Source organism: Platichthys flesus, chromosome 18, assembly GCF_949316205.1.
Source record: "Platichthys flesus chromosome 18, fPlaFle2.1, whole genome shotgun sequence".
Classification (NCBI taxonomy): domain Eukaryota; kingdom Metazoa; phylum Chordata; class Actinopteri; order Pleuronectiformes; family Pleuronectidae; genus Platichthys; species Platichthys flesus.
The window spans coordinates 17,909,593-17,935,198 of NC_084962.1; the positions used below are offsets into that span (position 1 = coordinate 17,909,593).

General features: G+C 43.6%; 1 protein-coding gene across 1 annotated transcript; it reads right to left on the reverse strand.

The window, feature by feature from the left end:
- Positions 1-9,403: 9,403 nt before the first annotated feature.
- Positions 9,404-25,346, reverse strand: scara3 (scavenger receptor class A, member 3). The gene is made up of 12 exons (XM_062412133.1): positions 24,945-25,346; positions 16,677-16,712; positions 16,078-16,122; positions 15,853-15,972; positions 13,793-13,873; positions 13,454-13,572; positions 13,048-13,292; positions 12,685-12,904; positions 12,290-12,378; positions 11,986-12,178; positions 11,489-11,666; positions 9,404-11,407 (listed from the first exon to the last, which is right to left on the reverse strand). Exons 1-12 carry the CDS (start codon positions 24,949-24,951, stop codon positions 10,917-10,919), a joined length of 1,824 nt encoding a protein of 607 aa, XP_062268117.1. The 5' UTR covers positions 24,952-25,346; the 3' UTR covers positions 9,404-10,916.
- Positions 25,347-25,606: the final 260 nt, after the last annotated feature.

Genomic DNA, 25,606 nt, shown 5'->3' on the forward strand with positions numbered 1-25,606 from the left:
TGAGAGGTTTGTGGTCCAGATTCCAGTCAAAAATCCATCACTTTTAAAACAACCTTACAGTAATGAGGAAGGTGGGCGTTAACTGGGTCAGAAGAACCAACAAATACCGCTGATTTAATCCTGCTACTGCAAACACGAGCTGTCCCTTGGGGAGGGGGGGAGGGGGGGCAGCTTGGTTAGAACACTTGTGGTTTTCATGTCATACTCGTAATTTGTTCAACAAACAAACTGTCAGAGCCGTAAAGAGGATAGAATAATATAACTGAGCTGGGGAGTTGAATGATTAAGGCCAATTCAACTTAATCACAACATCCTCGGATCAGATTCTTCATCGCACATCATTTCCACACTTTAAAGTGTTTGAATGACTAAAAGAAATGAAAACAAGTGTCACTCAGCGGAGTGCATTCTTCCACCAGGGCCCAACAGTCCCATTATGACACCACATTGGATTTAATCCACACCAGATGCATAACAACTCAAGAGATAGCAGTCCCCTAAAACTATCACTTTCATTCAGTTCCACTTTTATCAATGCTGAAATGTTTGATAAAGTGGAAAAATCTGGATCTATACCAAAATTTGAAAGGTTCTTAATTAGATCATGTCCCATTTTTCCAGTAGGTTTTGTGGAAATCTGCTTTATAGTTTTTGTGTTATCTTGTTCACAATCACAAACAGACACACCCTCCTTAGCAGAGTTGATTAGAACAATGGTACAGATATGAGATTCCTTTCAGTTTCAGTCACAGTAAATATCATCTCACTGATGTTTAAAACAAATTCATACTTCCTGGATATAAACTCAGCTGTTTTAAAGAATCACAGTTTCCTCCCGGTGACCAGTTGAGTTTTAACAGCTGAAGGAAAAACCAGCAGCTGTGGTTCTAATAACAATTCCTCAAACGACACACTTGTGTTGAACTGACAAGTTGATGAGTTCACTGTGGGGACTCTGCTTCGTCAGCGCTAGTCTCCATCTTTATTCACGCAAGTTCAAATGTTTCTCCTTCGTTTCCAGTTCATCTCGTGTTTATAGTCATTGTTTTTTTCAGCATGTGTGCGACTGCTGTTCAACCTGCGTGCACCAGTTCTGTTGTGATTGTAAACAAATGAGAACCTGAGAAAGATGAAGAACACGTTTATGTTGCATCTGTTGTCTACAACGTCTACAAATATGAAGCCAAAAGATTTTGATCACCCCCTAGTGGTTGGCTAGAGTATGGGTCATTCACCCTGCCTCCTTCATGTTAGCGGATGGGACACGGACCAAGCTAAAAATCCAAATAGATTTTTGTCAAGGATGTTTTCTGTCATTTTAAGTAGTTCTTAACAAACTGATGTTTGTTCAAGAGTTACATATTTTGTAAGTTTAATTATTAGTTATTTGATGATTTAAAGACAAACATCTTGATTGACAGCTGATATTGATTTGTGATTGGCCGAGTGCTTGTATCGGTGGGACCTTGATACCGCGGCTCCATTCCACGATCACTATTGTGCCGACAAAATTACACCTGATCATTCTTTTACCACATCTTCTCTGACGTGTAATGACGCCTCTCCGGCTGCGAGCTGAGGCCGGCGTCTACTCCAATCCTCCCGTAAAGGAAGTAGTTTCTCGTAAGTCCTCCGGGGGAAACAGGCCCTCTCAATCAATCACAGATACAAATATGTGAACCCTTTCCAAATGCTAATGGGAGCCAGGTCCTGCAAGCCAGGAATGTTTGGACGGCAAAGGACCGAGTTCAAATATGAAGGAAAATGTGATGTGTGATGCATCGCAGGAAGAATTCCATGGAGAGGGAAAGGTTCAGTCTGGGTTTTCATCAGTTTCTGTACAGGAGATCATCCTGAGGACTAAACTGCTCTTCTGGATATTGTTCCTCGAGCTCTTCACAATCAAAGAGACTCACAGGACAGTTTTGTGGGGTGTTTTCTGTGTTTACGTGAGTGTGTGTGTGTAAGAATGTGCTGTGTAGGTGGGTGGTTGCGTGAGCGTGCATGTTTGTGACATTATAAACATCCCATAATTATCTCTGATTGCCCCGGGACCCCCTGGCATACGACGTTTAAAGGCCCTGTCGCATTTACAGCTCTGCAATAATCGGCCTCCTCATGGAAATAATTATCTGTGTTGAAATGTATTTGTTTACGAAAAAAAAACTTTCAATACAGTTTGTGCTCTGACCCCAAAAAACGATTGTTTCTCTAAAGAGGATCATCGTCACCATCAATGTGCAAAACATTGTACACTGTGCGGTACATGTTGTTCTGAGAGTGTCACATCTGGTTCTGCTGTGGATTGTGTTTGTTCCTGCAGACGAGTGAACACATAATGAAAAAAGCAGAATCTTTCACAAGCGGACGACCACATGGGGATAACAGCCGTGAAAAGCAAAGCCCCCCCACACACACACACACACACACTTTACGGTGTCAGAAACTTTATTATCTTCTCGATTCCTGGTAGCATCGGATCGGATTGGTACCAGAGGGGGAGATAAATAGAAACCTACTGCTCCGGTACGACTAACACGCAACACTAAGAAATAACAAGAGCCCATTGGCTATTAAATTAGAAACAATCTTCTGATAAATTAAAGTAATGCATCTATATTCTATATAAATAATAATTATTCCTTGTTTTTTATTATAAATGTGATCAATTAAGGAGTATCATAATCATCAGAGAACATCTTAGAATTTAAAAATGTAATTCTTAAATGTCCATCTGTTATGAATTGTCGTTGTGTAAAGATAATAATGACGTCAAGGTTCTGACTACGGACTGTTTACAAAGATGGACGCCGCGTCTCCACGTCTGCCCACTGTCCAGACGTGAAGCTTAAACACCCTGTGTTTGTACGCTGCCATCTTTCACATCTGGATCCTGCACAGTGGGCACATCTGGGCCCCGAGTGAAGTCCTGCTAGACACACACGTCGACCAATCACGAGTCAGTCTCAGCTGCCATCATGATGTTTCATCCACCCTGTTAAAAACAAATTAAAGAAAACTGAACTGGTGAACAAGCCTCAGTGTGATTGGATCTGATTAAATGACAGAAACTTGGTCCATGTCCCATCCACTAACATGCAGAAGGCAGGATTTATTACCAGTACTGCAGCCAACCACCAGGGGGTGATCGAAATGCTTTTGGCTTCATCTGTCAATCTAGTTCTTGGTTCGAACCCACAATATAGGATATGACTATTTCCTGGCACGTATTCCAGTGTAAACTCCCTTTGTATCTTTGTATATATGAACTTGCAAAAGCATCGATAGACATTATTAATTTGTTCGTTTCTGTCCAACAATGATTTGTTGCAAAGAACATGATGGGTTCTGTGCAAGGTCAGCGAGGTACAGAAGGTTCTGGTTCTTTATAAATTACACAGAACTTCGAAAGATTCATTGCATCACATGATAAATTCAGTTGTCCTGGCTGGTTTCACTCCCTACAGGTATTGGAGTGTGCAGGAACATGGATGTGAAGCAGGGTTCGGAGCCCGGTTGCATAACACCGAGGAGAGGCTATTTAAATACGTGAGGGCCTTCATCCCTCCTCTGATATGAAACAGAGGTGAGAGCCGCGCGCCTGAAAGCTGCAGTTTCCACTCTGAGCAGCTGGATTTCTGTTTTTCTAAAGACAAGGAGGGAAATGGAGGGAGGATTTTATACCGCGGCTCCGCCCAGAAACCGGAGGGTTAACCGGGGGTCTGTTCAGGGTCAGGAGCTGGGAACAATCTTTTTTAAGACACACACAGGCTTTATATAGATGAAGCTGTCAGTGTATTCAAAACATGTTAAATGTGTTCGCTCCGAAGGTTCGAAAAGGAAAGTGACTACTTCCTCAAAATGTGATGAATGACCTTTAGCTATTGGAAAGTAGTTTTAAGGCTCCATGCAGGTGGCAGCCAGTGGATTGAGGGATTTTCTTTAAATGTGGTAAAAACACTTCGGTTTAAGGATGAACCATTTAGATTTTGGTGTTCAAAGGTCAAAGGTCATGGTGACGGTGACCTCACAGAGCAAATTGTTTGCCATGTGAAAGTGATATCTCCAAAATGCTTTTACAGAATTTTTCACATTTGGCACAAACGTCTACTTGCACTCAAGGATTAACTGATTTGATTTTGGTAGCCAAAGGTCAAAGGTCGAGGTCATGTGACTTAATGTTGTTGTGAATGCCATATATCCGAATGTCAAAGGGGAATTTCATTACATCCGGCACAAACATTCACTTGGACTGAAAGATGAACTGAATAGAATTTGGTGGCCAAAGGTCAAAGGTCAACATCACTGTGACCTCTCAAAACACATGTTTTGCTTCGAGAATGTAATATATCAGGACCAAAGGGAATTTCTTTAACGTTTCACCACTTGTAACTTGGACCAAAAGATTAACCGATTACCTGACATGAAAAATTTTGAAAAACAAGTTTTGTCTCTTATTGGATTCACAAAAATGATTCCTGAGTGGTTAATAAAAATTCCTTTATTTCATAGCCTCTCTGTATCCAGAGTTTACAAATTGTCGTAAGTGTTTCGTGGTTGAAATGAGGGACGCTTATATACGATGGTAACAAAGAACACAAATGTGTTTTTGCCCTCAGCAACCAAAGAACTGTTTTTTTATATTGAGAAACTGTCATGACTTGTCCTCTCAGTCACCGCAGCTGTCTTCCATGTGGGTCCCGCATGACTCACACTATTTGGCCTGTTTTACCAAACAGGAAAAAGCAATGAGAAGAAAATCCATCAGCCCACAACAAGACCACCATCACGCTGCTGCTGAGCTGCGATGATGATATCCAGTATCCCTGAGTTTCAGCTGCAGAATTCATACCGGTTGTTTGGTGAAGCTGGAGAAGAAGGACGCTTTGGCGACTGCAGATCACAAACAACAACATGTCTGATTGCAAAAGAGAGGATCAGAGGGTCGGGTTTCATCGTGATGACAAGATCCTCAGAGTTTACAGAAACGCAGCCTGTCTGCAGATAAACCAAAACCTATTTGGGGATATGATCCACGTTTAAACCTAATTCTGGAGTTTGTTTTAAATGAGTTTTGCAATAAAGAAGCTTTGGATTTTTTACCTGTTTAACTTCAATAACAAAGTTCATTACGTTTTACTTCCTGTCTCGATTTATAGTTATTTCTTTCTGTCGTTCATAAAAGAACCTTTTTATTTGTTTTTCTCAATTTACCTGATAGGTGTTGTGTGATTTTCTTATTTATGCATCTGGGGTTTTTCACGTTACAATTTCTCGCCAGGCTTAGGAAGAAGCATTGAATTGGCTAATGTAAATTAAGTATTTAATAAATGAGCCAGTTATGAGCCAGTATGGGACGCGATGGATCAATGAGCCAGATGTGATGCAGGAGAACAAATCAGCCAACGTTCTCCAGCTCGGGCTGACGACTTATCTTCCTCATTTGATTCACTCCAGACCACAAACACATGGTTATAATAAAACAAAAATGTTTTCCTCCCGCTGCCAAGAAAAACAAATAAAAATATAATAAATAGATTTCGTCCCTGTATTAAATGTTGGGGTTACTTATTGAAATAACTGGATTTCAGTGTTGCGCCTGGAGGAAGCTGATTTGCAGGCGAGTCATTTTTCCTTCTGGTTGAGGAAAACAGTCCGGGGGGAAGATCAGGAGTCGGGGGGGGGTGCTCAACGTAAACAGGTGTCTGGATTCTCACGTGTATTCGGTTGTTTGTTGTTTCTTATCTTTCAGCTCTCCACCACATCCTCCCATACACAGTATAGTCTGTATATGTATCTTCACTGGGTACTCAGTAAAAGAAACGTTAAGTATGTGATATCTGGGAGAGGTTTGCAGACTTGACAAAAGCAGCAGCTCTCTGGCAGGGAGGCGTCTCACCGCAGAGCTTTCAGGAAACTCTGGTGTGTCTCTGCTGCAGCTGCACTTTCTCAAGTCACAGAGACATTCAGGAGAGAAATGTCTGATTTCAAGAACTTGTTCAACATTTTTGGAAACACACAGAGTAAGATGACAAGACTGATACCAAGTAATGTCTGAATGGAGTTAGTGCATGGAGATTAGCATATTAGGACTGAACAAAATGGAAGTGGTATTTCCTAACTCTCTCCAGAAACCTTCACCCCAGCTCCTCTCCGGCTCATTGTATTATACATCTGCAGAGGAATTCATGTTTTCATCTTTATCATGTAAATTCATGCAAAAAAAGTTTTTACAATCTATTTATTTTCACAGTTTCTTGCTGAGTCACGACACACACTGCAGCAGGTGTGATACCTGTCCTCACACACACACACAGTCACACACACACACACACACACACACACACACACACACTGTAAGAGTCACCTGAGCCAAAGTGAAAGGCCTAGTGTGTTTTCACAGCTGTCGACGTAACGAGCTCTTCGGGGGCCTGTCGAGTCATCGGTTAGCTAACGTCTCAAGTTGTGTGTGTGTATGTGCATGTGCATGTGTGTGTGTGTGTGTGTGTGTGTGTGTGTGAGTGTGCTATAGGTGCAGGTTAGGTAATGTCTCGCTGTGCCACCTCCATCTCCGGCAGATTTTATGTCATTATGACCGAAATTACACGACCTGAGCCGGGAACTAAAGTGACAGAGGGTTAGGGAGAAATATTATCCTTTTATAGGGGAATAGAAAGAGACCTAATATCTACACAAGGTTCTAAAGGAGGAGAGAGAAGCTGTAAAAGGAAATGACCTTCATCATTAAATTGTTATAATAACAAATGACACAGGCACTAAAAAGTTAGAGGGTTCAATTGCCGGTGATGTCGATCTTAATAAAAGTGTAAACAGTCAAAGAGGAACAGTAATGTCGTGTGTTTGTGTAGAATTCATCACGAGAAGTGACACTGGGGCTGTTGGAGCTAAATGTTCTGGCAAAGTTTAAATCCTGCATGAGAAACTACTTGACTCCTCTTGGTATGTGTTCAATAAATGTCAAAATATCTCACTCACAGTGGTGGGATGTGGGTTCAGGCCACGTCTCAGCGTCCCTCAGAGTGGGATGTGTTTAAATACCAAAGATATGCACAGGCAGTCGCATGAAACGTGACAGAAGTAACACCTACTTTCTTTCTCAGTCAAACTTCTCACCTCCCCACAGCTGCACATGAATGTGCGTGTGAGAGTCACTTCTGGAAAAGTTACAGAAATTGTCAGACGTGTTTTTCAATGTTGAAGGAGGCGATTTAGGATCATCTATGCATCCATCCATTGTCTACACCTGTTATCCTTTGAGGGTCGCAAGCCAATCCTGATGGCCAAGAGGTGGCGTTCACCCTGGACAGGTCGCCAGCCCATCACAAGGCCAACAGACCATGACTCTGCAAGATTCTCATTCCGTCAGAAGGGCCTGTGTCGTCTTGTCCCCTAGAACATGCAACCACCACACACTAATACCCCAGACGACACTCCACACTATGCCGCCACCCAACGCAAGCCAACACAACACAACGGCACGCAACAACCCACAACTCTGTTCACATCGCAACTACTCAATCCACTTCACAGCCAGCCAGCCCTGAAGGCTTCATGTGGAGAGAGGGAGCGAGTGTTACATCCCATCATTAACGACTTACAGGGAAAGAATAACAGGTGAATTATGAAGTTTACAGCCCTCAGCTCGCTGCTGAGCCCGAGGGTTTGAGGGAAATTACACGAATATGTGATGGTGAAATATCTTCCACCTGGGTCAGTGAGACCTGGCAGAGGCTGCAGAGGGAACATCTGGCTGCAGGTTTATCCTGGCGGGACCTGGTGTTTTCCAACACAGCTTCAGCACAGCATGGCCTCCCCTCACACTTCACACATCGCTTCCTTCAACACAGCGAAGAGCTGCTCTCCGTGCACGTCGGACATCTTCATGTTTTAATTCCATTTGCTGCAGTTTGAATTTAAACCCGGTGCCACGGCTTCGACTCTGCAGAGTAAACACACTCCTGTTTTCCTGAGTCACGACAAAGACGACACCACACAAGGTTTTTTTTCGTCTGACGCAGTTTCCAATGAACACGAGGGGTGTTTACAGGAGTCTATACGATTAGAGATGCTAAACCACTATAGTTAGTAGAAAAACAATAATTAAGCTGCTCCAAACATCCCTCTCCTGTGAGCCCTTCTAAAGTGGGCCTTGCATGTTAGTGTGCGGTGTGCAGGGCAAACCAAAATTAACAGGTGATCCCTGCCAATTTAAACAGGCCTGGGTACCCGGCCCCCTTTTCCCATAATACTCATTGTGATTGTGACTGTGTGACGCCCTGGAACATGAATCACTGCATGTTACTGCTGCTGATTTCAAGGTTTAGATACTGAGACCGGTAAAGGTCATGAAGAAGTTGTGTCTGAGCCGTCTGAGACAACTTTCCCATTTAATCCAATGTCCAAAGTGTTCCTAAGGTGACACTTGCATTCAGTGATTTGAGCTCTTCAGTGATCATAACATTGAAATGGTGTTTCTTTAGCTTGCTGCAAATACGCATCTATCGCCAATCGTCATTCATTGGTCATATTTATGGGATTTAAGTGAATTTAGACTCCTCCTTTCCTCTCCTCCTCTTGCTCATGTCATCTTCCTCTTCCTCTCATCGCCTCATACCCTCAATATTTCACTTCGAGGGACGTGTTAAGATCTATGGTAGCGTGTGTCCCGGCAAATCTGTCCTCCAACGGTTCAACGAAAGCCCTGTTGATTTATGGTTCCACATGTACAAATATTACTGTGATCAAGGGTTCTCTCACCACAGTGCTGATAATGGTGCCAGTCAGATTGAAGGATGTCTACAGTGCAAATACAGGATGTCATATTTTTCATATCAGGGATTTGACCCCTTTGCTTCAGGTTTCTGTAGCGAACGCAGCGAGTGACTCAGAGCAAATGTTCCGTGCTCACAGCTAACAGCCATGGGGGCTGCAGGAATCAGGGATTTGGGCGGATTCTTTAAGGAAGTTTCTGCTGGAGATCAGGTTTCTAACGTCCCACAAGCCCCCCCGTCCCACTCCAGCTCTGAGTGAGAGAACTTCTGTGGAAGTGTCATCCAGCTGCAGGGAAGTGATCAGTTACTCACAACGTCAAATCTACACCAGTCACAGATTGTCGTTTCCAGTACGTCCAGCTGTTAATCATAATTGTTGTGTACACTGCAACAGCAAAACATGTAAATGATAGGCCACATTCTTGGTGGAGGGCCTATGTTAAAACAACAGGGTAAATCTAGACAATTGAATATTGAGGCTGCAGACCTCAAAAATTTAACAGGAGGGGTTAACATGTGTTTTGAATTAATGACAGGACCACTCCCTCTCTTACACAGGGCCACTGCAGCCCTCTGCTCTGGTACAGTGGGAGACTCACAACCAAAAGAACTGGTTCCAAAAGAAAAAGCATTTATTGAAGTTCGATGCAAGCCAGTCGCATTTCATTACAACACACAGGTTTACAAAAGTAGCATGTGTCCCTTTTTTGTAAAGCTTGAAGTGTAAATGGTTATTTATGTATGTAAACACTCTCAAAGGTCATAACTCCACAATCACAATAATTCAAAAGGAGAAACCGAGGAAGATATAACATCAAACTCTGATTGACCGGTAGTTTGATACCAGCAGTTTTGTCTTTACACGTGGAATATTCATCGTCCTCTGTCATGTCTCTTACAGGAAAACTTCTCTCTACGTCTTTCTTTTCAAGAGTTTGATGAGGAGAAACACTCTCATGTCAGTGAGCAAGGAATGACGCTGGGGTGGTTAGCTTAGCTTAGCATAGCATGAAGACTGGAGGCAGAGGGAAACAGCTAGCCTTGCTTACTGTGAAGTTTCAAAAGCAAACTGAGTGAGCCGGAGAGAAAATTTGCTAAGCCGAATCTGACAGGCATTCTGTATTTTTGGATAAAAGCCAACACAAGCGAAAGGTTTGACGTGATTACAGGCATGATGGGCATAAAAAAGTAGCTGGAGTGACCAAAGGTGACCAGAACCTGAATATTTCATAATTCTTGTCCAAACTGGGCCTGACTCTCTCGGGTTGGGTATCCACAATCTCTTCTGCATGAGAGAATGACAATCTGTGTTCTTTGAAAGGACTAGTAATAGTCACAGCATGTAATTCCTCTCCGTTTCCCCCTTCCTTCCAGTCTTTATGCCAAGCACCTCCTGGCTCCAGCTCCGCTCATAGCTTTGCCCAGTAGATAAAAACAAAGTCCTCAGAGAACCTGCTCTGACAAACTGAAATAAAAGCAAACCGACCTTGTTTTTTCACTTTAAGAACCAATAAAGTGCTATCCACCAGAGAAAGCATACGTTATGGTGTACATGATGTGTAAAAAACAACACAAAGCTAAGTCTATCTGTTCCCATATAGTAGTGCATGGGAATGTAAACCTTCGAGTAGAAAACACCACTTTAATCCTGTGGTTAACATCTCTCCTGTTCGTTAAGCCCTGTGAGTTTTAGCACATTCTTTAATTCCAGTACATTCATCTATAGGCAAGACTTCAAATTCAATGACGGGTTTTTAATTTTGCCATAAGCTCATTCTGTATTTTGATGTTTGCATATAGACACCTAGGGGGGGGAAGGTCTGTTGTATTTTAACCTTTATACATAAAAAGTCTGTCCGAACACGGTCCACTACCAGACTTGAGTCCTCTGGTGTCTCCCTGCAGCAGCTCAGTTCATGGCTGCACTTCTATCTTCTTCCTCTTGGTTGAAGCCCCATCTCCAATTTGACGTGTTGCATTTGTTCATAAAGTTGTCCATTGCACATCACACACAAATGGATTGTCACATCTCCAGTCACAATGGATGATATTCGTTAAGACTATGAGTCTTAAGCTTCTGAGAACTGGACGAATCTCCTCTGGTCCATATCTCCATCCACCTCTCTACTGCCTCTTCGACCCAGCGCCAGGTGTCATGGTCTGCTTCTGCGTGTTGACTTGGTCATGTGAGTATGAAAAGCCTGGAGGTCCGGGGGTTCCTGGTGGTCCAGCTGGCCCTACTGGCCCAGGTTTTCCTCTTGGTCCTGCCGGCCCAATGATGCCTGGTAGTCCTGCCTGACCCTGGAGCCCTGTGGACCCTGAGGGTCCCGGAAGCCCGTATTTACCTGAGGGACCAATGTCACCTTTGAGTCCCGATACACCACCTGGCCCTGGGGTACCAAGAGAACCTTTGGCTCCTTTGACCCCTACTGTCCCTTTATTGCCGGGGGGCCCTGGCCCACCTCGAGTACCTATGGGACCAACAGCCCCCTTCTGTCCAGCGGATCCACGACTTCCTAAGACGCCTCTGTCCCCTTTGCTTCCCGTCAGTCCCAACGGACCTTTTGGACCATTTTCACCACGGTTCCCTTTGGGCCCCGGGGGTCCAGGAGCCCCTGTTGATAAAAGACGAATGAGATGAAGTTTTTAAAAAGATCAGTGCACACGTAGGAGATCTTAACGTAGCAATATTGCACCTTTTACTATAGTGAAGTTATTAATGAGCTGTTTATGGTGAACATCCACAAGCTTCATCTCCTCCATCACCATGGTCAGGTTCCTGACGTCCATGTCCAGTCGCACACCCAACAACATGCTCTGCTGCCTCAGGGTGTAGGCTGAGTGGAGGAGTAACAACACTGTGCTGTTCAGATCCTGCAGAAGGTTTGTGAGGACGAAGAGTCAGAGGAAAACAAGGGCGACAAAAAAAGAGACGGAGACATAAGTCATATTTATCAACAGTCTAGGTTGTGTGTCAAGAAATGTACAGTCACGGCATGTGGTTTTGTAACTGGCAGTTACACAATGGGTCTAATCTTGACCTACATTTGGCTCACAGACAAGAGAAGTGCAATCATGCTGAGGTTCACCAGCTGCTTTATAACTTGCATAAAACAAAATGTATGAATCTAGGGTTTACTCATATTGATCGATTGAGGAAATTATTATAAAAGAGTTCTAGCGTGTTTACAACCTGTAGATCCTCTGTGTGTCTGCCCAGGCGGCTCTGGCAGGACGAGCTCTCGATGTTGATGTACTTGTACATGCTCTGGACGTGGCTGACGGTGGCGTTGATGCTGGAGGAGACCGTTTCGATCTCCATCGCGATGGAGTTTAGACGACCATCCAAGGCGGAGAAACGCTCACCTGTGCGGTTCTCATAGTACCTGAAGAAGACAGATCAGGTTTTACAGAATAATGCTCCTGGTAATACTCCAGGGAATTAATGTCACTCGGTGCAATGTGTTATTGTGGAATCTTTTAGGCATGTGTGTTACCTGGAATGGTAGTGAAGGTCATGCATGTTCTCCTCGTGTTCATCCATGAAAGACGTCACATTTTCGAGCTGCATCTGCAGGTTCATCACCTGGAGAACACACAGATACATGTTTCAGCTCTGTGGTCGTGAGGAAACTCAATACAAGGCCTCGCTCTGAGCCCCAATCTACACTACGAGTGGTCGAGTGCGGATCCACTCCCCGACCATGAACGCACAAAAGCCTAAGATGGCTGCATCTGCTTCCTGGATATAGGAGACTTGTCTTCTATCTCCATCTACAGTAACTTCAACTCACATTTTCTATAACCTGTGTGTAAACATTGCATGTAAACTGATACTAAAAACATCTGCTCTCCATTGCTGCCACATCAGCCAATTAGAATAAACACAGACCTGCTGATTGAGGGCATAGTACACCTCGGTGGTCATGGCGATCCTCTGGTGGTCTGCAGCCACGTTGCTCTGGAGGTAGCGCATGTTTTGCGTGGTGATGCTTGTGTTGGATTTGAGGGTGCTCAGCACGCGGCTGTAGTTCTGCCAGTCGCCGGTCAGCTTCTGGAGGACCAGAGTCTCCTCGTCCGCTTTTCTCTGCAGGGCGTCAATCCACATTGCACTGAAGAGCAGAGGGGAACACAGCAGGAGACCAGTGAGCTGCAGTGGATCAAACAACGTCGGCCCTGCACCTCAGTCCAGTATTGCGAGAGAGGCCCACAGTTTAAGTATATTATCTGGTTCTTCTCTGAGCTTTTCATTCACCTGAGAGCCACTGTGGTGTTGACCTGATGCGCCGTGGCTTTGACGTCGTACTGATCCTCCATCAGAGTGTTCATCTTCTCCTCACTTTCCTCGATCACGTCCTTCCAGGCCTCCACCCGATCCAGGTACCTCTCCAGGGACTGGTTGAGGAACCTGATCATCGTCAGGTGGTTTTGCATATCACGTACCAGCCGGGTGTTGGCGGTCTTCAGAGTGGCCTGAGACTGTGACGCCTGGTCCAGGACCTGGATCAAGAAAGAGTGATCATGTTTATATATACATGGTACGATATATAACAATTACAGCTAAATACAAGCTAATGATGAGGTAATTATGAGGAAGGTTTATATGACCCATAAAATAAATGTCTTTGGGTTTGGAATTATTCAGAGAATATCTGATTCACCTGCTCTTGGCCCAGTATCATTTTCTGGATGTCCTCGAACTCTCTCTTCAGCCGGCTGATCTCCTCGCTGTACAGCGTCACATCCAGGCAGCCTGAGCAGTTAGAGGTGGAGCTCAGGTCTGGGAGGAGGAGGAGGAGGAGGAGGAGGAGGAGGAGGAGGAGGAGGAGAAGAAGCCGAGACAGTGGAAATGGAGAAAACGTTTTAGAGACTTTTACCTCTTTATAATATATATATTCTCTATAATAATTGCTCTCCTCCTGTGGTTAGAAGCTGCCAAAAAAAAATTAATGATGAGTTGTAGTGAAATATTAAATATTAACACAATCTAGATAATTTACCATCGATTCCTTGTTGAGCTCTGGTGATTTTACTGTGGTAGACGGACTCTTCCTCCGACATCCTGTCAACCTTCCTGAAGACTGGAGAAAAGAGTTACAGGTAAATATTAAATAAATATTGAATATATATAAAATTTGGGAACATTTCAGATCATTTTTTTTCTGAGGAGTAAAACTATTACGCTTTAAACAGGTAAAACAACAACAGATAAACAACAGGGAAATTAATAAAATAATAATAATGCTGCCGAGTGGAGGCAGATATGAAAAACATCAGAGGTTCCTTGGTGTTAACAGGAAAGAGGAAGTATTAAAAAACTAAAAACAGGAACTTATCTTTAAAACCTTGACAAATGGGACTGAAGCACTGATGTATGGGGGTTTAATCAGCTGCTCACATCTTGCTCCGCCAGCATATTTTCCCAGGAGGGCTACATCAACTCAGTGAGGGTGAGTTTTTTGTGAATTTGAGTTGGTGTGATTTTGTATTATGTGTTTGCTCACTTCCATTCTCTGACTCGGGGGTGGGGGGGGGGGGGGGGTTAATGCAGGTCTCTTCCACAGCATGTTTGCACGGATAAATACTTCCACATGCTTTTAGCGACACGTACCACACGCTCGGCTGCATGAGCTGCAGTGACGATGATGCTCAACATGGCTCGTGGTGCATTTCGTGCAAAAGAATCAATAAAACCTGAACGTGCAAACTACATTTCCAGCAGTAGAGTAAGACTTGAAAAAATTACTTTTCAATACGGCAAAGAGTTGAAAAAAACAAGTTACTTCATTTCACGCTGGTTACTTAACACATTTCTGCAGAATCATTTATTTGTTATAAAACAGATGTTCAGCCGGGAAAGGGAAAAAAAATCTAAGGTCGGTATTTTTCTCCTTCAGCACATTTCAGGAGTTGCAGCCAAGTGCAATATCTTTTCTGTTGACACCAAGTTTTTCAATGCTTTGGTGTCGTACAGCTGTAAGTTGATAAAAACCACGAGCTCAGAGCGGTTTCTGTGTATGAATAGTTACAAAACAGCCACAGTAGATGTGTGTTGGCCAACGTGTGGGTGTTATGATGGTTCATAAATGCTGATGTGCTTTTATTTTACACTTAAATACACATATTGAAACGATATGATTATGTTTCCTTCAGAGTTTTAATCTTCTTGTGTGTCTGAAACTTTGATTTTATGTATGAAAGGTTCATGAAGCAAATAGAATACACAATATCAACTAGAACGTTTCCTATTACTTAGGATTCAGTGGAAATTATGTGTGTCTCAATTCAAGCTGCACCAAATAATAAAAAAACGTCTCACAATGTTAAAACAAGACAAACCAGGATCCACCCTCTTCACCAGATCTGCACCAAAATGTAAGGACTTGTTCTCCGACCAGTTTCGTGATTATAATTCGTTCAGTAGTTCGTGTTCAATGCTTCTACCTCACAGACAAACACTGATGAATTGAACATTACCTCCTTTGTGAAGGTAATAAACAAAACTGTGACTGTGCCAAATCATGAACATGCAAGTGGACATGTTTCCAGCACATGCACCATGTATGTGTATGGGATACCCACACACATTTCACAGCTTGAACGAAACCAGACTTTATTAACTCTCTGTACCTGAATGCAACCTTGTTTGTGTGTACGTGTGTGTGTGTGTGTGTTGTGTGTTGTGTGGTTTCTGCACCACGCCCCTCACTCTCTCCTCTGAGACCCTGAACAGTAGTAAAAGTGGAGGATTTATGGCTTTGAAACCCAATAAACAGTCACGTTAATGGGAAAAGCAACTGTTGACGTGGAGCAGCTGTCAGGTAGAACATGGCACCAAGGACCCAGCAGCACTTTCATTTCTTCTGTAAATGGACCTTAGTTTTATTGAGACACATTCATACACAGCAGAGTCTGACGAGTTCCCACGACAAACTTATTTGCTCACTTTACTTTGGTAAAGCTTTATTTTACACCTCATATACTGTGTTCGACTTCCTGGAAACATTCCTCATAATCTTATTGTGATTAGGTTATTGTGAAAAAATCAGACTGAGCTCACCAAGTGATGCCAGCACGGCCACTGTGATGATGAGGAACAAGACGAATCCATAAAGGACCTTGACGGCCAGCTGGAGCGAGCTGCTCTGCTGGCACCTCACACAGCCTCCTCTGCTGCGACCTGGAATCACACCAATATCAAGATGAGTGAGTGGATGGTTAAAAAATATAATGCTGTAATATGTTTGTTGTTGTTGTTGTGTATATGTGTGTTTGTGACCTTCACCTCTAAAGGAAGGCATCTCCTCTTCCTCTCCTGTGAGGTCCTCCTCTGGAAAAACAAGACAAGGAGAAGAAGGTAAACATGGAAATCTCAATGCATGATATTTAGACAAAGGGTTTATTTAGTCAGTTTAAGATAAGCACCATCTGCACATAGACAATATGGACTCAAGATATTATGGAATAACATTTGAACCTTGAATAAAACCAAGTTTTACAAAATCATTTGCGTTGACATTACAGAACTTTATCCATCACGTTCGGGTTTAATTACCCAGACTCGAGCTGATATGTTTGGTTTCGGACACTTTGGTTTATTGAAACTTTCCTTGTCATTAAATTTTTTTTTCCAACAGGCAAAAGCAGGTAATTATGTGTTATTACAACTGCTAACCCCACTATGTGTTATAAGCAATAAAAACAATCATGCTGATGCTTATGGGGGAAAAATGAAACCGGAGCACGTTCATGGTTAAAATCTTTCCTCTCGTACAACTTGTGTGCACAGACAGAACTGGAGGAAGGAAGGTTGTGTAATAAGTTTAATAATATTTCTAATGCGACTGACAATGACGTGGGACGACTGAGCGGCTCCATCATTACCTTTGAAAAGCTGGTTCTCATATCCTCCATAGTTATCTGCAAGAGAAAGAAGAAGAAGAAAGAAAAATGAAACCATTTCTGCTGGAGCCACAAACACATTTTATTACTCCCTGTCATAAATCACACAAACCAGCTGCACCCACCCCCACCCCGGACTCTCTGGACTTTACAGTAGATTCAGGGTGAAGCTGCCGTCCTGTTATTGTTCTGCACACATGTTTTCTCCTGAGCTGTTTGCTCGCTCAGGAGAAAACGATCCCGTGGTGGCTCACAGCACGAGGGCGGTTGTTGCTTTGTGTGACTCGGGTGGGAGGATTGTGTTAGTGTTACGTGTGCACATGTGGCTGAGGAGGTTGTCATCACACACACAACTCGGGCAAAACAAAATATTAAAAAAGGCAGAAATAAGCACGAGAGAAGAAAATTATTTTTTATGACTGTATGTTGAAGCAGTGGACTTTATACCACACGTCATTAACTGTAAACCACCCGAGCCAGCCCCCTCCCCCCCCCCCCCCCACCCCCGAGGGCCTGCGGGTTCCGAGCTGGAAGCAGAAACACTCGGGGGGGAACATCGGGGGGGCTCCTGAAGGGGGTTTGGCAGGTTGCTGATGAGCTGTGGAGTAGCAGTCGGACAGGTTCTCGTGTCGAAGCTGCCAAACGGAGCTGGACTCAAGTTTCACACCAGCTGATGTAATGTATGTCGGCTTATTGAAGACTTCATCTTTACACCTGAACACGTTTGACTTTACTTTCTGGCGTGATGACATGTGGAGGATGTGTTGACAGACTCCAGGCAGATTCCTGTGGTGCCTCTTTAAAGGTTTTACCTCGTCGTTTAGAACTAAACGTGTAGTATGGTACCTGGGCCACTAGGGGTCTTTCGATAAAAACAATGACAAAAGACCTAGTTTGATGAGGTCCCTTAGTTCTCCTGTGTGTTTTCACTTTACTTGTAGAGCTCTAGCGACAATATACAGTTTGTCAACAATATACAGTGTATATCATATGTCTAGTTATTTTTGGCACTTTTGACATATGTCTTTAACTCAGACTGAGCCCTGATGTCGAACATGCATTTGGATCCTACAGCATGGTCTGATCCAATCCTATAAACGTCTAAGGAGAAGACCAACAGTAGTTTCTGCAATTACCCAGAAACCACACATGTTCTAGCTACAGAGCCGTCATAGTAATTATAACAGCACCAAAGGACAAACTCTGAGGTTCTGGTTTCGAACGAGCCTTTTCAATGATTAAGCTTTTGGCCACGGTGGTGTTGAAGTCTCTTGAGAGATTCTTTAAGGGGGTTCTCACAAAATTGTTGCTGCTCTGGACTAACGTCATGAGCCATTCTGGGGGGGGGGGGGGGGGGTCATCTCTGCTTGGGGCCCATGGTAATTGCTGGCTGGGGCAATGCCTCTGGTGACTACTGGTATCCACTGCTGGTGTTCTGATGTCAACAATCCTTTTGCAGTCTTCTCAGCGACTTGATGAGTGGTTTGTTCTCACAACACAGTTATTTAATGGTGTGATCATGGTGGAGACTTCAGTCAAACGTTTAAAAGTTGAGTTTTTATACAAGTACTGTAGGTGTTAATAATCTTGTTTATAGTTCCATTTCAATTGCAAGAATATGTTTTATTCTGTTTCATTTTCAATTTCTTATCTTAAGCCAAAAGCTTTTACTGAATTCCTTCAAACCAAAATGTCTGCTCTCTGTGGTTCACCACATAATCAGCTCATCACAAAAGGAAGTCTGCCTGTGGAGAGAGAGCCAGAGTTGAGAGGCTTGAAACAAAATGTAACTAGTTGAGGTTCAAGTTAAGCAAATGAAAACATCGACCACGGATTTAGCTCCAGGCGCAAAGTGAAGTTTGAAAAAAGTTCTCTTGGAGTAAATAATGGCACAAAGAAGTGTTTCTATGAGTCGCTGGTGGAACAGCTGAGGTCAGGTCTGAGTTGACAAGTGTCTGAATGCTGAGGATGACATCATGATGGAGGGAGGAGAGAAGGAGGAGAAAGAAGAGGTGGAGTTAACATCTACAAAGAAAAGATTGAAGACACCAACGAGGAAAGAAAAATAAAGACAGATTGAATGTCGCAGATTGTTTTGTAGAAGAAAGACCAAAACCAAAACCAGAGGTGTCCCACCAGGGTAGGAAAAGAAGGCGAATGTCCGGGGCTGCAGAGCTGAGAGGGGCCCCTGAGAACCAATTTTGAGAAAAATCCATTAAATTCTACGATGTACAGTAAAGAGCAATGACCCCATGGTCCAAAACCCCTAACGAGACCCCGTAGGACTAGCTGCCTGCCAAAAGTTTCTTAATTTTTATTCGGTTGAAGACTCGAATGTATATGTAGGGTCCCTTTTGCCTGGGGCCCCCAAAGTCCCTTGAAGCACTCTGTAACTGTTTGTTAACATCAACTTTGTAAGGTGAAAATACATAATCATCGTGTTAGGGTTAGGGGCAGCTTGTTCTGCTGTCCCCAAGTGGCCAAAAACAAACCTTTTCACGGCTTTAAAAGTTTTTTTTTTCCAAAAGCATGACAAGTAAATAAGAAAAACAAGAACTAAACTCTGCATGAAGTACTTTTGTGCTCTAGCAGTTGTGTGTGTTTGAGAGTTTTCATCTTTTCAGGCTTCCCCACCCTGATTCTGTGGGAAAACTGAATTTTTGTCATTTTTAGGCGTCTGTGGCACAAAAACGTTCAAATACAAATGTTTGAACATCAGCACAGAAAATATCTCATGTCAATATCTGCCCCTCAAATATCCATCCACCCCCCTGGCTTATGTTTCTCCCTTTTCACCTCCCTCCCTCCGGCTTTTCTGCTCTTTTCTCTCCAAGTATTTTTTTTTCTACAGTTCTCTGTGGAAAAAACCCTCATGTCTGTCTCGTTAGTGAGGAAGTTGACCTGTCCAACACACACACACACACACACACACAGACACACACAGACACAGCTGAACAGAGCCAATCTGACAGCAGCACTTTTTGGCTCTACCGGGTCACGCCTGTACACCCAGGCCACAGGCCACAGCAAAAAGAAACTTGTAGTTTGGTGCACAGACTTTTTGTACTTTAAACGTCTGATTCTTCCCGAGATTCGTTAAACGCTGTCGATCGTTTGGTGCAACAAAGGAATTCCTCCCAAATGAAACAAACATGGAGCCTCTTCACAAACCGCTGCTGACAAGTTTAACAGATAACACACTTTCCTTTGTAACTGGCTGTGATGAGATCACGCAAACCCACAACCCGCAACTGTTTTGGATTTCTGTGTTCTTGTTTCTGCGAAGGAAAAAACTGCATTAAGGGTGAAAACCACCTCAAAGGTCAGAAGTAACCGGTGTCAGGATCTGAACTCAAACCCAGCCTGTAGGACTGAACCCCAGCAAAGCTTCAGAATCACGCTACTGCCAAATGAAATTACTTTAACCACTTCACATGATATTTTAGCCCTCCATGGCTTCTGCAGAAACCACCACACCCCAACTGTCCTCTTGAATTCAATCAAGCTGCACCCACTGCACCAAATTCTTTGATTTCAGTCACCTGGATATGCCTGATGTTTTTCCCCACCAAAACCAAGTTCAATCTGGCAGCGATAAAGAAAGTAATATCTGATATGCAACAAAATTGAATGGGTTCTCTCCTGACACATGTTCCATCCTTCCACCAAGTATCATGGAAATCTGTCCTGGAGTGTTTGAGTAATCCTCTTCACAATCAGACAAAGGGTAAAAACAAAGTTTTTAAATGTCTCCAGCCCAAATGGTTTGAAAACTCTTCCCTCTTATTTCTAGATCTTTTCATGCGAGCAGGAGGTTTATACATCATGATCATTGGCATGTATCTTGTGTTGAGGTTGGTCAGACACGTGGTGAAGATTAGGGAAAGCTTGTGGTTCCTCTTTAATCCAGAGTCAAATAACTGGAGGTCTGTGATGGGAAACAAAACTCTGATCATGAGCTCCATGCCCGCCCACCAGCTTCACCTCCTCACCCCAGCTTTCCACCTCGCTAATCACTCTTTGGCAGAACATCCAACCACTGGAACGATGGGCAACAGGATGACTGGGGGAAATTTAACCAAAAAGTCAAAGCACACATCAAATAAACTTTCCCAAAGATGGTTTCTGTCAGTTTAGGTAAGTTCTTATCACGCTGGGTCTGTTCAAGTACTAAAAACAAGGTGAAATGTCAGGACTGATCTTTATGTGCAGGGTATGTGTCCGACACTGATGTCAGGTGACCAGCTCTTTGTAGGTCAATGAGCCAATCAAGTTCTTCCTCCACCAGAAAACAGGACAAGACCAAACTGAAGGACATTGCTGATGGGCCCTCTGAGTGTCCCGTTACCAGCTGAGAACCGTGAGACGAGCAAAACGTTTCCATGTTATTGCATGAGGCCCAGTGGCTCTGCTGACGGTGGTTCCAGTGAACGTCAGTGTTTTTGGCCCAGTGTGTGTGCTGTACTGTGTGTTGCTGGTTCAGAAGGGTTTTACAGTGGTTAGCCAGCAGCACACCTATGAAAATATCACTCAGAAGCAAGCTAAACCAGCACACACAGGACATGAGACAGACACAGGACACGAGACAGACACAGGACACGAGACAGACACAGGACACGAGACAGACACAGAGCCTTTCCAAACACCGTTGATTGTGTCTAACTATCTGTATCAATTACAGGATTAAACACTGGATTACAGGAAACTACTTTAAGATAAACTAAGAAGGCAAAAAATCTAAAATATCAGGATGTTGCTCTTCAACCACATGGAGTCAATCAGCCATCAGACCTTTGGTGTTTGGGAATCCAGGCCTTAACTTGACTCAGCTAACCATCAGCGCCAGTTTACATCTGTGGTTGCTCTTCGGTGGTTTGCATCAGGGCCTTTTTGGACTTTCCAAACCCCTTCCCAACTCTCTCCCTCCCTAGCCTCTCCCTCCCCAGCCTCGCCCTCTGGACATTGCTTCTGGCCAGTGGGGGCTGGAGCAGGATGCTTTCCGAACGTGCCCGAGATGCCCTCAGCCTCGCCGTGTCCCTCCATGATGTGACGCCCCTCCTAAATACCGATAAAATAAATAGAAATGTTCTCCTCAAGCCTCTCCATCAAATCCCAGCCTTAAACAAAACCAGGGTTTGAAGGGCCCTGCGCCACTGGGCCTCCAGATCAGAGTGAGGGTCTTGACCACAACTCGTAAAACCAAATGAAGCCCTTTCCAAAACCTCTGACCTCATCCAAGTCTTTTAGGTGCCCTCTGACTGGAATGTGCGGTCTCCTCACACGACTATAAACACCTGGTATGTGTTGCTGCGGACTGTGAAGCTGCAGTTACAGATGAGCCATTACAAGGGAATGTTCTTTTATTGTGGTTTGGCTGTGAAAGGGGAGATCTTCAGAGTCACGGTCCCATAAACGCATCGTGTTTTCTCTGGATGAAACTGCTTTTCATCCACGGCAATAGGCTGGGACACAGAGACGAGCCAGGTTGGGTTTACAGGCCTGTGAGGCCAAAGGGTGTGGATGATATTCTCCAACGCTTTATTTGAAGGTTTTTTAGGAATTTTTAGTTGGACTCAAAGGTCACGTATTATCGTCTAAGATTATATTTCCACAGAGATGAATAATAAGTCACGATTTCCAAATTTTACTCTTACATATGAACGATCCGGTTTTCTCTGCACAATCTGAAGGATATGAACACGACCAACTAACACATATTTACCTCGTATTTCTCTTTAGATAAACTTGAGTCCTTGTACCGTTACATTTTGAAGTTATTCTACAACTTGTGATGCTACATGATGCTAAGGGTTGGTCGTACAGTTGATTTCCATCAATCACATACACAATGCTAAAGTCTGCCTCGACATTTCACTGAGAGAAAAGTAATCATGCAACTTGATTGACTAGAATATCTTTCAAATAAAAGTAGTTAGCAAGAACTTAGCACTTTTTTCGAAAAGTCAGTTTGATGCAATCTTGGGTTTGTGGACAGGGGGCGCTGTCATGTTTGGAGCTTCACGAGCTGTTCCCACAAATTAGACGCACAATTTTCTGACAAATCGCTTTTGTGGTTTATTGTGTCTCTTAACTGAGGGAACTAAAACACCACAAAGTCATACAATCAATATAAACTTCTTTAACTCAAATATATCAATATAAAAGCTTAATATCTTCATAAAATGGAAGAAAACTATGAAAACACAGGAGTAAGAATGATATTATCACTATTTTAAATAAGTGTCCAGTTGCTGCACATTCAACATTTTCCGCGTCCGTGTAAAAACAGGAAGAAGTCGAGCAGAAACTCTTTGATAATGAATCTGAGGGAGCAAAAATAAACCAGAAGGTGCCGAGTGGCCACGCAGAGAACAAGTTCTTCTTTCTGTCCAAACTGAAAATGTCGGTTCCTGAAGCTGGCACAGCAGAAACAGGGAGAAAATCTCTCCCTCTCTCTGTTCCTCCCCTGCGTCTCACTCTTTCCTCGTTCTCTGCCAACCATACACCTGTCTCCTCTCCTCCCTCTTTTCCTTCCCCCTTCTCCTCCTCCTCCTCCGCTGCCCCCCCAGCCCAGTGAGGAATGTATGAGGCAGCATGTTTTGTTCTGGTCGGGCTGGGCTGGATTCATTCTCTGCAAGACTGGAAACCACATCAACAGACCTCCTGTGCTGCCGGGTACTGTGAAGGGTACTGTATATGTTCTGGGAGTTAATTTGCTGTGTCGCCTCGTGATTCATGGCAGACTACCCCCCCCCCCCCCCCCCCAAGCTCAAACAGAAACAGAGACAATGATGTATACTCTTACTTGAAGTGGAGTTTGATTTGTTTTTGTCTTTAGTCCTAATTTTAATAGAATTTAAGTAATTCAATAGACAAACTGAACTAAAACATAAGAACCCATGTGTTAATTATGATTCATTTTCAAGTTACGTATGCAATCTCATTTTTTAAATAAGCAGCAAAACCGATCCAAGGGATCGATTAAATTCGATCCCTTGGAAACAATTTCTGCACGTTAACACAACCATGACCCACAACAACACTGCAGAGTCGACACTACAAAACAATATCCTATCAATACCAAAAACATTGATTCTTTCACTCGTTTTGATTATTCGTTTAATCTCTATTTTTCCTTTCGGTTACGTTCTTTGAAACTGTAGGAAAAATGCAATTTAAAGTAATAAAAAAATTCAACCTGGAGACACCACTAGGTGGCAAAGTGAGCACTTCTAGTGCCATCAGCTCTATCGTTAGTCTGACGAACTTTTTATTGCTTCCAGCCGACTTTGATCGTAAATGTGTTTTAAATGAGCACTTGATCACTGCATATGCATGATTCTGCAAGAACGAGGCTAAAGCAAACATGTCCCTGGCAAAAAGTCGGTTTCCTCAGCTCACACCGAGCAAAGGAGCAGAAACGTACGACTAATTACAACTAGTGAAAAAGTTTCTGTTGGAGAGAAGCAGCTGTTGGCTGGAGTCGAAACTGCAGAGTGTGATTGGAAGTGCTCTGTAGGAGAGGAGTTGACTCAGCGGCCAATTGAATCTGCATCACCACAGAAACTGAACCAGAATCCAAAGCAAGACACAGAACAAGACTCACAAGTGATCTGGGATAATATATACATGTTATAGTTCTATTCATTATATATGCTAATAGATACAGGGCTAAATAAATCACGTGGAAATTACTGTCATGAACATGTCAACACGTGCCCACATCTTGCAGCTCTAAACCCACATGTGGGTTGGTTTCATTCCTCCGTGTTATCCTCTCTGACAGTTTCCTTCCATCTCTGTCAGCCTCTCGCTCCTCTCACTGAAACATGGACGAGCAGCTGCCCTCTTCAAAGCCACTGGAAGACTTTTTTCCTTTCATGCCATCTCGTGAAAACTCTCAAATTCAAATGTTGTGTTTTCACTCTCCCTCCGTTTCTTCTAAAGAGGATATTAAGTAAATCCAACTGGCAGCTGTAACGTCAGAATGCTTTCATGAATCGGGGGATGTGGTGAGTGAGCACACACGGAGAGTTAACGCTGACTGATCACAGTCCCTCAGCCAACAACAACAAGCCCACTTTCTCAGGATTGACGCTGCCAGGATTCAGAGCAGATGAGAAACACATGTGGTCGCCGGTGCCCTGTGCAGGTGCCACCGGGGCGGACTCTGCTCACAACTGTTGCGTTAGGTTCATGCACGACAAAGGAAGATGTTGGTAGGTGCTCAGAATACAACAAATGCTTTACCTTTCATGATTCCTGCCTCAAGAATCCTCTATGAGCAGCTCGTCCAGTTTGCTGAAGCTCAAGCGTGATGATGATGTTGCAGGTGATGCTTCAGTCTTCACCGGACTCTTCCCCCCCACACACACAAAGCAAGTGTCCAGACACAACAAAGGGAATCAGCCAATTACCCCTGAGGTGTCAGCAGAATCATTTGTGCAAACATTTTCCACTTGTCCCCAAGAAGTCCAAAAGTTCCAAAAAATGACTTCCACAGAGAGGAACTCTTGAATTAAGGATTCGGTCACGTGCACAGAAGGATGCACAGATTTCTAACAAGTGCATCAGTGCTGAAGGTCACTGGCAAAAAAGTTCCTCTAAGTTTCGAACATGTGTGTTTGCCTGCAGCTCTCTGGCATCATCCCTCTCCCATCCAGAGCCTGAGAAAAACTAAACTTCCTCAGACCGAAACCATGTGCAACTTTCGAGAAGGAGGGAGAGGGAGGGAGGGAGGATGAGAAGGAGGAAGACTGGCAGGGAACAGGGGCAAGAGAGAGAGGGAGAGAGAGAGAGAGATGGGAGGCGAACAAAAAAACTGGAAAATGAGGGAGGGACTGGAAAAGGGACAGGATGAAAAAAAACTGAGAGAAAGGAGAACGAGAAGAGAAGGAGGGAGGGAAGGTCGC

Bases quoted from the DNA above. Each gene is read 5' to 3' on its own strand.
- scara3 (XM_062412133.1), bottom strand. The intron at 16,123-16,676 runs GTAATGATGGAG...TTGTTTTTCCAG, and splicing joins TGAGAACCAGCTTTTCAAAG to AGGAGGACCTCACAGGAGAG. The intron at 11,667-11,985 runs GTTGTAAACACG...AACCTTCTGCAG, and splicing joins GACACACAGAGGATCTACAG to GATCTGAACAGCACAGTGTT.